At 46.6% G+C, this 13,175-nt stretch overlaps 1 protein-coding gene across 1 annotated transcript in view; it reads right to left on the reverse strand.

The window, feature by feature from the left end:
• ATP13A1 (ATPase 13A1) overlaps positions 1–13,079 on the reverse strand; it is a 90,596-nt gene extending 77,517 nt beyond the window's left edge. The window contains exons 1-3 of the mRNA XM_029584908.1: positions 12,640–13,079; positions 4,512–4,601; positions 3,036–3,223 (exon numbers count right to left, since the gene is read on the reverse strand). Of these exons, the coding sequence (XP_029440768.1) occupies positions 3,036–3,223; positions 4,512–4,601; positions 12,640–12,918 (557 nt within the window). The 5' untranslated portion in view covers positions 12,919–13,079. The remainder of the gene's footprint in view (positions 1–3,035; positions 3,224–4,511; positions 4,602–12,639) is intronic.
• Positions 13,080–13,175: the final 96 nt, after the last annotated feature.

A 13,175-nucleotide genomic window follows, 5' to 3' on the forward strand; every position in this document is an offset into this window, starting at 1 on the left:
TGGCAGCCCTTCCAAAACCCATCCAGGTCTCTGTAAATGCGGAATGACGGGCCACGCATGCAGGCGCAAGACCCTTTGCATAAAGAGGAAGGTCTTCTACAGGGCAGGCATTAGAATCAGAATCATTCCAACGTCCCCGAGGAAGGGGGGTGAACCACTGAAAGCGGCTCCCTGCAGTTCTGCTCACAGGACGGAGGAACGTCGAGGCTGCGGCAGACTGTAAAATGCTAATTCTGTGGCCTTTCCCCCAAGCGGGGGCGCTGTGTATGCTGCAGCTGGAAGAGAAACCCAACAACTGCGCAGCTTGCTTACTCTTGGGCAACTTGAACCAAACCCGGGAGGTGGGTTATACGTTTGTTAAATCCATACATCCAAACAACCGTGGATAAGAAAGCATCCTAGACTTGTGCAGCTCACCTCTGGGGCAGCAACCTCTCTTCTGACTATGCCTTTCCCAGGGGAAAGGCTGATCCTAAAAGTGCTTCCCCTATGGGAGTTAGCAGCTTGGGCCACAAGCCCATATGAAACTGAACACTGCCATCAGCCCTTAGAAACATTGGGGTCAGTTTTCAAAAAAAATAAAAAAGCACCCAACATAGGTGCTTTAGTTTTAGGCATCCAAAGTTACACAACACTTCAGCTGAACATGGCAGCCTAAGCTTTAAGCTGAAAATAAAACGAAGGCTTCCTAAATTCCAGCCAGCCTAGTAAAAACGGGTCCCTAAAATCAGGAACTCAGCAGGGCAAGTGTTCATTTAACTCCATAAGGCCCTTTTAACCTGCCTAATTTATTTTTGGAACGAAACCCCCACGCCCAACCCTGCATCCCTCAATAATGCAAACCACCGCAGCTCCCTAACAACTCGGCAAGCTTACTGAGCATAGCTGTCAGGCCCCAAGCTGCAAGCAGCAAGAAACAGCCTTGGCACTTCTCTGGCCGGCCTCTAGGACAGACTGAATGGGGAGGGGAATCCTGCAGTGGGATTGCCAGAGCTTCTCCTTTCACTTACAGCCCCCACCCACCCCAGCTGCAAATGTGGCAAGGGCCAGTGAGCGAGGCCGAGTTGGGAAAAGCCAGAGTAAAACATGGGATAGCCCAGGTCTAGTTGAGCAGTTTTTAGAGACATCCTCTGACCCCAATGCCCCACCAACCCCCCCATCTGTGTCTAGCTCTCCAAACTGAGGATGGAGGTGGGTCAGCTCAGGATAGAGCCAGCAGAACCAAAGTGTACCCCCCCTAACACCCAGACTCCCTCATAGGACCCCGCAGGAGCAGATAAGTACAGTAGGCCCCAGCAGGACAAAACCTTTGAGCCAGCAACATGTCCTGCTCCACGATACCACTACTGAAGGACCCCATGGCATTAGCAGAAGACGACATGCCCAGACAAGCATCTGACGTAGATACAGAGCAGTCCTGGCCCGCACAAGTGTTATAGTCAGAAGCCAAGTTACTGCACACAAGGGTCATCCAAGCAGCAGCTCACAAGGCAATGGACAGGCCATATACTCCCTTCTTCCTCTTCCATTAACACAGCCGAACACGACTGACCTTACAAGCTTGCTTGCCCCTCAGTCCTGATAATTATTCTGCCACACAAGGAGGTAAGATTGGTTCTTACCTGCTAATTTTCTGATGTCAAGTCCTACCAGACCAGTCCAGATGAATGGGGTTTCTCTCCACTGTCAGCAGATGGAGACAGACGACAAAAGCTTTACTGTACTCTTGGTACTTAAGTTACTGCGTCAACCGTAACCTCTCAGTAAATCTGTAACAAAGCTAAAACTCTGAACATTGGTGAAGTCCCAAAAATGTAGACACGAGACGCCTTCACCGAGGACCTACATGCAAGAAATGAAAAAGGAACTCTCTCCACTGTCTGTATAGCAGCAACCAGAAGGCTGATAGACACATGCACTATAGCATTTTAAATCAGCATTCAAAACAGAATTCAACATAACAGTAGGTGTCCCCACCGTTCGCTTGCAAAATGGCTTTAAAACGAGCAGGGGGGTAACAGCTTTTTCGCTGGAACTTTCAAAACTTGTTTGGGCTTTCCCCGAGACCAAATTCCGTAAACCCTCGTCAGCGGTCTTGCCCCGTGTCTTCTGAACCCAGCTTTCACTTCAGCCTAATTTTTCGGCAAGCCACTTTTTCGTAATAAAAAGGTTGCTCTCGCATCGTTTACCTCACGAAATGCGATATACTTAATTCGGTCAATCTGACGCTGTTTGTGGCTATCGGCCATTCCGGCCATAAACGGTAAATTTAAGTAATGTGTCAGGTACTGTTAAATTCCAAACAGTACAAAAATGATATTAGTGAGATAGTCCAGTGGGGCACATGCAATACCTGGTGTATATACACGCACACAGAAAGTTATCTTCAGATTCAAAGGGCAGGACTCGAGTAAAGAACCAACGTTATCTTCTTTATCGTCCTCCAGACCAGTGCAGATAAGTAGGGTGGCTTGGGTATGTTCCAAACTGTCCACTTGCAGACCACTCACAAAACATCCAATTTGTAAAGCTTAGAGAAAGTATCCAAAAGATGACCAAGTTGCCACCTTACAAACGTCCTGTGGTGAAACCGACCGACACTCAGCCCAAAACACTATCAAACCCTCCTCAATTCCAGGGGCCCAAACTCAAGATCTCCCCGCCTCTGGGAGCCAGTTTTTCACCACCGTCTAACTGCCGGTTCAAGACCCCTAAGCATCCGCTGCAGACAGCTGCGGGTGGCAGTGTCATTTAAGTACCAAGAGTACAGGAAAACGTTCCTTCTGTCGCCATCTGCTGCTAAGGGAGAAGAGCCCACTCATCTCTGAAAGACTTTGTGTGCGCGCCCGTTTATGAGCCGAGTTCTAATTTGTACACTCCAAGCCAGGATTCCTCGTACGCACGCAGCTCAAAGGAGCCGTGGCCCCGGTTCCCGGCTCCCTCCCCCCTTCCGCCGACACTTTAATGCACGGGAATGGGAGCTCAGGACGCCCATCGCTCTTCTCATTGCTCAGTCCCTCGCGTATGGCCCGTACCTGTTTGTTCCGTATTTCTTTTCAGCCGCTCGGATTTCAGGATCCTCCTGATAGCCTTTGGTCGTCTGGTACAGGGACAGCGGATGTTCCACCGGGAATGCTACAGGAATAAATTCTTTCCTGTCACTCTCATAATAATACTTAATCTTCTGAAACTCAAAGGACAGCACTTCTTGCCCATCTCCCTCCTGCAAAGGAAAGAAGCACAGCAAACAGTGCTGCTGCATATGAGAGCAGTTTGGGGCACGGGGAGCAAAGCGGTAGGAAGGGAGGCAGAGAGAGAGACGCCACGGGAGGGGACACAAAGGGGAGATACAGAGAGCGGAAAATGTGGACTAAAAAGGGAAGGCACCATGTGGAGGAGAGGCCTGCACACAAGTCACGATGACCGATGTAAAACGGAAGAAAGGGAGAGAGACAGGTGAGAGGTTACAAATCAAGATGGAAGCGCCAAAGGGCCAGTAACAGAAACATTTCTTTCAGTTTAAACTTGCATTAGCTTGAAACTGCCGATACAGCAATTCATTACCAGCTAACATCGTCAAATACTGGAACAGAAAAGGTGGTGGGTGAATGGAACAAACCATCCTGTGGCGATGAGAGGGGAATGGTACTGGAGTTTAAAAAAAAATAAATAAAAAATTGTGGGACAGTACATGCTAGAAGAAGTGCCCTCCGCCCACACGCACAGAGGCTCAAAAATGGGGTACAACAGCGGCAGCAGGGACCTCCACTGCTCCCCCCACTCTCCTTCGGGGGCCGACACACATGCACACACCGACGCATATGGACGGACAGTCAAAGTCTCAACGGGCACTCCAGCAAAATGGAGCTCAAAAGGCCCCAGATAGATACAGAGAAGCGGCGAGGGAAACCAGGTCTGCAGAAAGAAAGGAGAATCCTGTGTGTGTCTGCTTGAAAGCAGCAGGCTGGAGAAAGCACTCGTGCAAAAAAACAAAAAAACTTTCAGCAAACCTATACAAAGACATAAAATCAATCTGTTATGAACCGGCTACAAAAGGCATCATTTCCTCCAGGAATGGAAAAGGGCTCCAGCTCTTCCAGCGGCTGCCCAGGTCAAAAGGTGAGGCAGCGACAGCTAGTGAGAGTAACCGCTGGGCTACAGAGAAAGAGAGGAACTGGGGAAAGGAGAGAGCAAAAAAATGGTTTAAAAAAAAAAAAAAAAAGCTACAAAGACCTTTTCCCCAGCTTCCTAACCTTTCTAGACATTTTTCCATCCCCGCTTTCCTCTATGGGAAGCCGACTCAGTAAACTTTCTAAAAATCCTGACTTCTGTCCACAGACAATCCATGCAAGTCTAACCGCACAAGAACCCTTCCCTTGGGACGTGAAGCACCTATCTTGGCTCCAGGTCACCGAGCTTGCAGCGGGGTCCATCCCCTGCGAGCTGGCGTCACTACAGAGCGCCCCGCGGTGGCTCCAAACAGTCCCTCTGAACAGAAAAGCTGCTCCTACCTTGTTCCGGTGCAGCGACACGAGCTCCGCAGAGCCATTGTTTGGCGTTGGCACGACTTTAGCCAAGGTAGCTTTGCAGGAATCGGGCTCCTGGAAAGAAAAGGTGGAACAGAACGGATGCAGTCAGAATCCACAATGCAAGCAAGCCCTGGACGCTGGGGCTTGCACGGTGATCATTGCCTGCACCGAGACCCCCAAGGTTCTCAAGGATACTGCTGCCTTCAGGGTCTAAAACATGTGTCCAGGATTTATACAACAACAGGGACAAACTGTGCTCACTCTATATTCCTGCTATTCCAGTCCCCAAACAATTTGCTCTGGAGGGAGGGAAGACCAAGGGAATGGCAGGAGTTCAAGGCAAGTGAATTTCTTCCTTAGCGAATGGGCACCTCCCATGCAGCCCGCACTCTTCTCCCCCCCCCCCCCCCCCCCGCCATGCCCACCTACATAGTCCCGTTTGTGTCCTCTCCAGTTACCACCACCTCGCCCCGTGGAGGGGAAAGCCCCCTCACTCCAGGGGAGCGGCAGATGGATTTTTTTTCAACCCTTGCTATCACTGCCGCAAAGAACCAGGGCTCTCAGGGATACTGCCCTCTTCACCTTTTGTCTCTGTGCTGCAAAACACTTGGCACACAGAACCCATGTGGGAGCCCTGCCTAAGACCTAATTCTGGCCCTAAGAGCATACAGCCCTCACCCCTTATTGCCCCCCTAGTAAGAATCCTAGAGCAGGCGGTCTTTAAACACTAATATATTGTTGCATCCCCTTCTCTCTATTGGGAAGGCATTCCATACGTCCTCCACTCTTTTTGCACAGAAAGAGTTCATTACCATCCTCCTGGTTCCGGAACTTCATTGCCATCTGTCCAATATTTATAACTTTGAGGCATTTGAATGCCTTTATCATATCCCCCCCCATCTCCTCTAGATCTTTAGGTCCTCAAGTCTCATCTTACAGGCTTTTGGTGCACTCGGTACCATTTTAGAAGCCCTTCTCTGGATCACCTCTACTCTGTTTATATCCTTTCCAAGACACACTATCCAAAAGTCATCAGATGCAAATCACTCCCAGGTCTTTCTTGCTGGTGATCAGGCTCCACACTCTGCAGAGTATCTAGGCCTCAAACGAATGAGACCATGCTTTTTGGAAACGGAAACTTTGCTGCTATACCTGACCATTCCTTAAACCTTATGTCACCTCTCATTTTTCCAGTTCCTCTGTAACGTTAATCCCGAGTCTTAGCATCTTCTGCAAAGAGACATAACTTCCTATCCTAACATCTATAAGAGTATCAGTTATGAAAATGACGGACCAATTGCATTCCACTAGCCATCCTGTTCTCCTGATAGTGAGCACCATTAACCATAACTAGGGACCTTTGTTTTCAGTTTTTATTCTAAAATGCCTGGGAGCTTCCAGTTCAAATATCTTTATTGTAACCCACACAAAATAAAACAAATACAGGAGCATTGCAACTGATGTACAAAAAGAGGCTATCTAGTAAATACCATATTCTGGCACTAAACATTACCATGCAACAGTAAAGATCAAAATAAACAGTGAAAAATAGACCTATAGGATAATATCCAGCTGGAAAAGAAAAGAAAGCAATCATATTAAAGTTGGAAGTCATGGTCTACCAACATCCATAGCTAGCAACCCGATGACAGATGGCCGCTGCTACTTTTGCATATTGGTCATACATATCTACCATATTTGACCAAAACTAAAAAACATTCACATTTGCTGCTTTCTTCCAATTGGCTAAAATCAATGTGATGGCAACGGAAAGTAAAAGATCCAGAAGTTTGGCTTTTGGCAGGGATAAATCGGGTTGCAAAAGGTAAAGATTTAAAAATGACGATTTCTAAAAAGAAGGGAGAGGATAAATGCAGCATTTTGCGAGATCTTTTCCCCAAACATTCTGCTAAAAACAGTTTGTTAGGGTACAGTAATATAACAGATGAGAAAGTGTCGTTTTGGGCATACCACAAGACCAACAAGAACGTGTCGATGAGAGTTTGGCCTTACGCAGGGTCCAGAGCACTTGATGTGCTAAAAGAAAAAAAAAAAACAACATAGATTGGGCTGTGGGAGAAGAAAGAAGAACAAAGTTTTACTCCAGTACTGATACCAAAGGAAATCAACTGCAAAAGAAAACTCACGGGACCAAGTCTTTTCCAGGCCAATACATATAACATATCTAACTGGCTTCAAGAAGGCTCATCGCTCAGTAAAAATATTGCTGGCAGTACCTTTTTTTTATGGGTTTTCTGCACAGAGCAGCAGAAACATAGGGGTAATCTGTACGGTGCGGCAGATACTACCATAAGCTTGCTGGGCAGACTGGATGGACTATTCGGTCAGTTTAAGAACATAAGAACATAAGAAATTGCCATGCTGGGTCAGACCAAGGGTCCATCAAGCCCAGCATCCTGTTTCCAACAGTGGCCAATCCAGGCCATAAGAACCTGGCAAGTACCCAAACACCAAGAAGATCCCATGCTACTATTGCCAGTCATAGCAGAGGCCATTTCCCTAACTCAGCTTGATTATTAGCAAGTAATGGACCTTTCCTCCAAGAACTTATCCAAACCCTTCTTAAACCCAGCTACACTAACCGCACTAACCACATCCTCTGGCAACAACTTCCAGAGCTTAATTGTGCGTTGAGTGAAAAATAATTTTCTCTGATTGTTTTAAAATGTGCCACATGCTAACTTCATGGAATGTCCCCTAGACTTTCTATTATCCGAAAGAATAAATAACTGATTCACATTTACCCGTTCTAGACCTCTATATCATATCCCCCCTCAGCCATCTCTTCTCCAAGCTGAACAGCTCCAACCTCTTTAGTCTTTCTTCATAGGAAAGCTGTTCCATCCCCTTTATCGTTTTGGTTGCCCTTCTCCATGCGGGACCAGAATTGTACACAGTATTCAAGGTGCGGTCTCACCATGGAGCGATACAGATGCATTATGACATTTTCCGTTTTATTCACCATTCCCTTCCTAATAATTCCTAACAAACTGTTTGCCTTTTTGACTGCCGCAGCACACTGAACAGACAATTTCAATGTATTATCCACTATGCCATTGCCTCCTATCCCATGACTTTTTAGTTTCCTTAGAAGCCTCTCATGAAGGACTTTGTCAAACACCTTCTGAAAATCCAAATACACTACATCTACCGGTTCACCTTTATCCAAGTGTTTATTAACCCCTTCAAAAAAAATTAAGCAGATTTGTGAGGAAAGACTTGCCTTGGGTAAATCCATGCTGACTGTGTTCCATTAAATCATGTCTTTCTATATGTTCTGTGATTTTGATCTTGAGAATAGTTTCCACTAGTTTTCCCAGCACAGAAGTCAGGCTCACTGGTCTATAGTTTCCTGGATAACCTCTGAGCCCTTTTTAAATATTGGGGTTACATTGGTCACCCTCCAGTATTCAGGTACAATAGATGATTTTAATGATAGGTTACAAATTTTAACTTATAGATCTGAAATTTCATTTTTGAGTTCTTTCAGAACCCTGGGGTGCATACTGTCCGGTCCAGGTGATTTGCTAATCTTTAGTTTGTCAATCTGGCCTACTACATCTTCCAGGGTCACAGTGATTTCGTTCAGTTCATCTGAGTCATCACCCTTAAACTATTTCTGGAACCAGTATCTCCCCAACATCCTCATTAGTAAACACAGAAGCAAAGAATTAATTTAGTCTTTCTGCAATGGCCTTATCTTCCCTAAGAGCCCCTTTAACCCCTCGGTCATCTAATGGTCCAACCAACTTCCTCACAGGTTTCATGCTTCAGATATATTTTAAAAAGATTTTATAAGTTTTTGCCTCTATGGCCAACTTCATTTCAAATTCTCTCTTAGCCTGCCTTACCAACGTTTTACACTTAACTTGACAAAGCTTATGCTTTTTCCTATTTTCTTCAAATGGATCCTTCTTCCAACTTGTAAAGGATTTTGTTTTGGCTAAAATAGCCTCTTGCAGGAAACTGCAAAGCTCAGTCCTGCCCATGAACATGCACTGTCTGACAGCTCTCAACAGAACCAGATCATCTGTGCACAGCACCTGTTCACTGTCACTCCTATGCGTATAATAGCACAGATTCGGTCTTAGAGGGTCACAAATAGGTTAGGGCTTTCCGAGTAACCAAATCATGCAAATTATGTTTTATGTTGTGCTTTTTACCAAGAAAAGTTTCAAGGTGGATTACAAATTCAATAAACAATACCATTTTAATTACTATATACAGTTAGTATTATAGCAGTAAGAATCCAATTGTGTGTAACTTATGGCCTTCAAGATGGGGAGTCAGATGGTTAGGTCAGTGGACTGAAGGATTCTGTGTGAAGAGCCATGCTTTAGCATTCTTTTCTGAAAGAGAGGTAGTAGGGCTCAAAGCATAAATGTAGCAATATCATGTTCCAAATATTTGGTGCGTAGCAGCTGAAAGCTCAGTCTAGTAAGGGAGAATCTGGCAGAGGCCACAGAGGAGGAGGAAAGGGTGACCAATTGGGAGGATCAGGATTCTATTATGTGGACATATGAGAGGTGAAGTTGAGATAAGTTCTCTGGGGCCTGTTTATTCACACAAAGCAGTGTTTTGTATTTTAGCCTGCTTTTGACTGGGATCCAGTGTAATTGATGAAGTATTGGGTTTGTGTGTTTCATTGCTTTAGCTCCTACCCCAATTCTCACAGCTGTACTCTGTAAGAGCTGGAAGGGCTTCATACTATATTGCGAGATGCCACTGAATAGAGAATTGCAGTAGTCTGTTCTGCTGGGGAATAACCCCTGGATCACAGAAGCAAGATTGCCTTTATCAAAGTAGCTGCACAGTTGGCAGATCTGGAGCAGATGCACAAAGGAGGCTCTTACTACATTCATGATGCGAGTTTCCATACTGAGGTTCTGATAGAGTTGAACCCCCTAGACTCCGTGCTGATTCTCTGGGATGCAATGGGGTACCCAACAGGATAGATAATCGTAAAGGATGACATAAGTGGCTAATCCAGAGGAGTTCCGATTTAGAGAGGTTCAGTTTGAGTTTAGGATCACTAAGCCATCCGCTACAGATATTTATTTATTTATTTATTTTATTTATGCTTTTCTATACCGACATTCACGGTTGGTCGTATCATGTCAGTTTACATAGAACAAGGGGTGAGCAATAAATTATAACGTACATAATTATAACCTGAGTATATACAGTGCGAACTATAACAAGTGCAAAGAAAAAAGAAGAAGTTACAATAAAAATAAAACAGGGATGATTCGAACTGGGAGTAAAAGAAGAAGATAGTAGCTGTTTAACATAAGTGACAGAACGGTGCAGTAACTAGTGACATGATATGATATGAGACAGTTACTGAGATTAGCGATGGAAGAAGTTTGGTTGGACCCAATTTCAACAAAGAGTTGAATGTCATCTGTAAAAAGGTGGAATTCAATAGTGTGATGAAGTGCAGGCTGCTTTAAAGCAGGAAAACCCAGGCCAGGTCAATACTGGGAAGACCCGGAGCCAAGTTAGGCAGCAGAGTGCGCCTGGGAACAGGAAAAAAAACCTACAACTCCCAGATTTTTAGAGGCCCAGCAGAGCAAATCGGAGACAGATCAACCTGATTGTGAGCTGAGCAGAGCATTGCTAACACCCCCCCAGTTGAACCAATGATGGTAGAGGAGGAAGGCGTGCCAGGATGGTTCAACTGGCCAGAAAATCTGAGCTCCTCAGAGGAGGAGATGGAAACCGAGTGAGCGGCACTTTGTACGTTTTAGGGGGGTTTTTTCACTTTGGTTGGCTGCATGGTGTTTTGTTGTTAAAGGAATGGGAAGTCTGCTGCACAACAGAGGGGAGTTGGGGTGTGTTGTGCAACTCCCAAGCAGGCCGGTTCTGCTGACTGGAAAAGTCAAGCGGTGTTTTGTCTCTGTGCAGTGGGAGTTCTTTGAACCTACTGGGGTTCACAAAGGGGAACTGTGAAAAAGGGATTGTTTCATTGTAGCTACAAAGTGCTTTGTGTTTATGTTTATTTGCTGGGAACTTGGCTGAACTTGGGGCAAGCCCATTGGGGGCCTGCAGACCCATATCAAGGCCTGGGAGAATTGAAGCTCGGCAGAGCCTGACAGAGGAGATTCCTTTGACGGGAGCGGTTCAAGGGATCGAGAGCAGTGCTGGACTACCCCCAGAGAGTAGTGTCATCACATGATCCACGACAATAGTGAAAAACTAAATGAGGTCACAGATTGGGCCAAAGTAAATGGAGAAAAGGATCAGGGAGAGGACTGAGCCCTGGGGCACTTCACAAGCAAGCTATCTGGATTTGTAGGCCCAAGTAACAGATTGTGTTCTATTGGACAGAAATGACTCAAGACTATTAAGGGCTATGTATTCAAAGTCAATGTCTCTTCACTGTCAAAGGAACTGGTGATTGATTGGTGTGAAAGGCAGCATATAGATCTAATAGGCATGGCCAGCACTTCCCAATAGTCAAACTAGGCAGTCGCCAAGGGCACCAGCCATTAGGAGGCAGCAAAGAACAGCCATTTGGGACTGCGAGCGGAGCCCATTTCACTCACAGCCGAAAGGAGTAGAAACTCGGCAGGCCGCAAGGGGAGCCTATCCTGCTTGTGGCAGAGAGGAGTAGAGACTCGGAAGGCCGCAACAGCAGAGACGCAGCGAGCAGTACCCACCCTGCTCATGGCCAACAGAAGCAGTCTCGGTGGGCCACAAGTGGCGCCTCTGTTTGTGTGACTGTGTGTATGAGAAGGATTGTGCGTATACGAGAGAGCAATGGTGTTAGTGAGAGAGAGGGAGGGAGCCTGTGTAAGGATACGTGTGTGAATGAGACAAAGACCCTAAGCGTGTTAAGAAAAGGAGCCTGTCTGAATGAGTGAGGTCGGGGCCTGGGGGGGGGGCCACAAGGTTTGTCTAGGGTGTCTAATAACCTTGCACGACCCACATCAGCATGTAGGTGGATACTATTTGACATAGCTAACTTAATGGATTTAGCGCTATGGCATTTCCTGAAGCTGGATTGGTGGCCATATAAGATGTTGCATTCCTCTACAAGCTTGTGGAGTTGGAGGTAAACCATTGTCTCCACTTAATTTGGACAAGAAGGGAAGGCTGGAGACTAAGTGATAGCTGTCAATTATTTTTCAATCAAAGCCTGGTTTCCTCAGGATAGGTTTGATAATTGCCTTTTTGAGTGAGTGGGGAAGGTAGGTTTGGGTTACAATGGCATTTATTTTAGGTATTAACCGGGGGGGGGGGGGGGGGGGGGGGAATTGATGGAGGCATAGGTGGACAGATAGGGTGTTATGGACTCATGGACTAATTCTTTAGAGAATCTTCTCCATCTCTTGTGCACAATTCTAAAATTGGATAGTGGGATGCAATCAGTAAGGATTTTGGCCAAGGTTTAGAGGGGAGTAATAATCTTATCGGGTGATCAGGAGCTGGAAGGGGTGAGGCAGAGATGGGGGTATCCAAGGAGGACCTAATAGTTTGTATTTTCTCCCTGAAGAATTGGGCAAAGTCTTCTGCTGTGTGATCTTCTGTGGTAGTAGAGAGTGATTGGGGATCAAGTTTGGCATGTTTCTGTACAAGTTCAAAAAGATTACTACATGGCTAGTTCAAGTTGTCTGCAGATGAGAATGCTAACCTACTTCCACCACCAGCCTATCACTATTGCTCTTTCTTCTAACCCCCCCCCCCCCCCGCTGCTACTACTTCTTTCAACCCTGTTTCTTTGCAAAAAAAATCCAAAATTGCAACAGCTCAAACTTTAGCAACAGCCTGCCCCTTCCTCCCATGGATTTCCTATCTGAAAAGGGAAGAGGGGGTGGGACTCACAGTTCTACTAGGTACAATCAGTGGCACCCAGCTCACCTAGCAAATCTGCAAGTGGTATTGTTCAGCGTTAACCAAGTACATTCAGAGCTACTTGATTATTGTGGAGATCCAGCAGACAGTATTGTGGATTACCATGCTAAATACGTAGAAATAAATGTTAAACAAGACCTTTCAAACGGACAAACTTATTGCATTTATGACCAGTTCTGTGAGAGAGAACCGGGCCCGTGTGAGACAAGAGCAGCACATCTGGAACTCTTACCTTGCAGCAGGTGAGCCAGGCGTGGGCGTGCACGGACCAATGGCCAGAGAGCGCGGTAAGGACATGCACGATGCCGATAGCCACCAAGGTAATGAGCGCTGCCTCCGGGTGCTCAGTCAGGGCCCCTCCGGGCCCACAGCAAGCCCACAGCCAGGCAGGGTAGAGCCCGCAGAAGAAGGGCAGTACCGTGCCGTAGCACAGCCGCGGGCGGCGGCGGTAAAGCATCACCGCCTCTACTAGCTCGTCCCCGGCGCGCACCCCCATCCCCACTACCGCCATCTTCAGCCGGCACTCCACAGCCCTGCCACTTCCGGCTGCGTCACCGTTCGCGCTTGACAACACAGATTTCCGGAAACGTCAGCGCCTTCGTTCTACGCGTTCGCGGGCACTTCCGGTGGTGCTCCCAGGAAGTGTCTAGGACGGTTTATCCCTCTACCTCACTTCCGCCTCTTCAGTTCAAGGGCTACACAATCTGGGCTTTGTTGTAGGAGGGCGGTGGCGACGCTCCAGGGTCGGTGAGCAGGATACCTCTCATA

This window comes from Rhinatrema bivittatum, chromosome 19 (assembly GCF_901001135.1).
Source record: "Rhinatrema bivittatum chromosome 19, aRhiBiv1.1, whole genome shotgun sequence".
NCBI lineage: Eukaryota > Metazoa > Chordata > Amphibia > Gymnophiona > Rhinatrematidae > Rhinatrema > Rhinatrema bivittatum.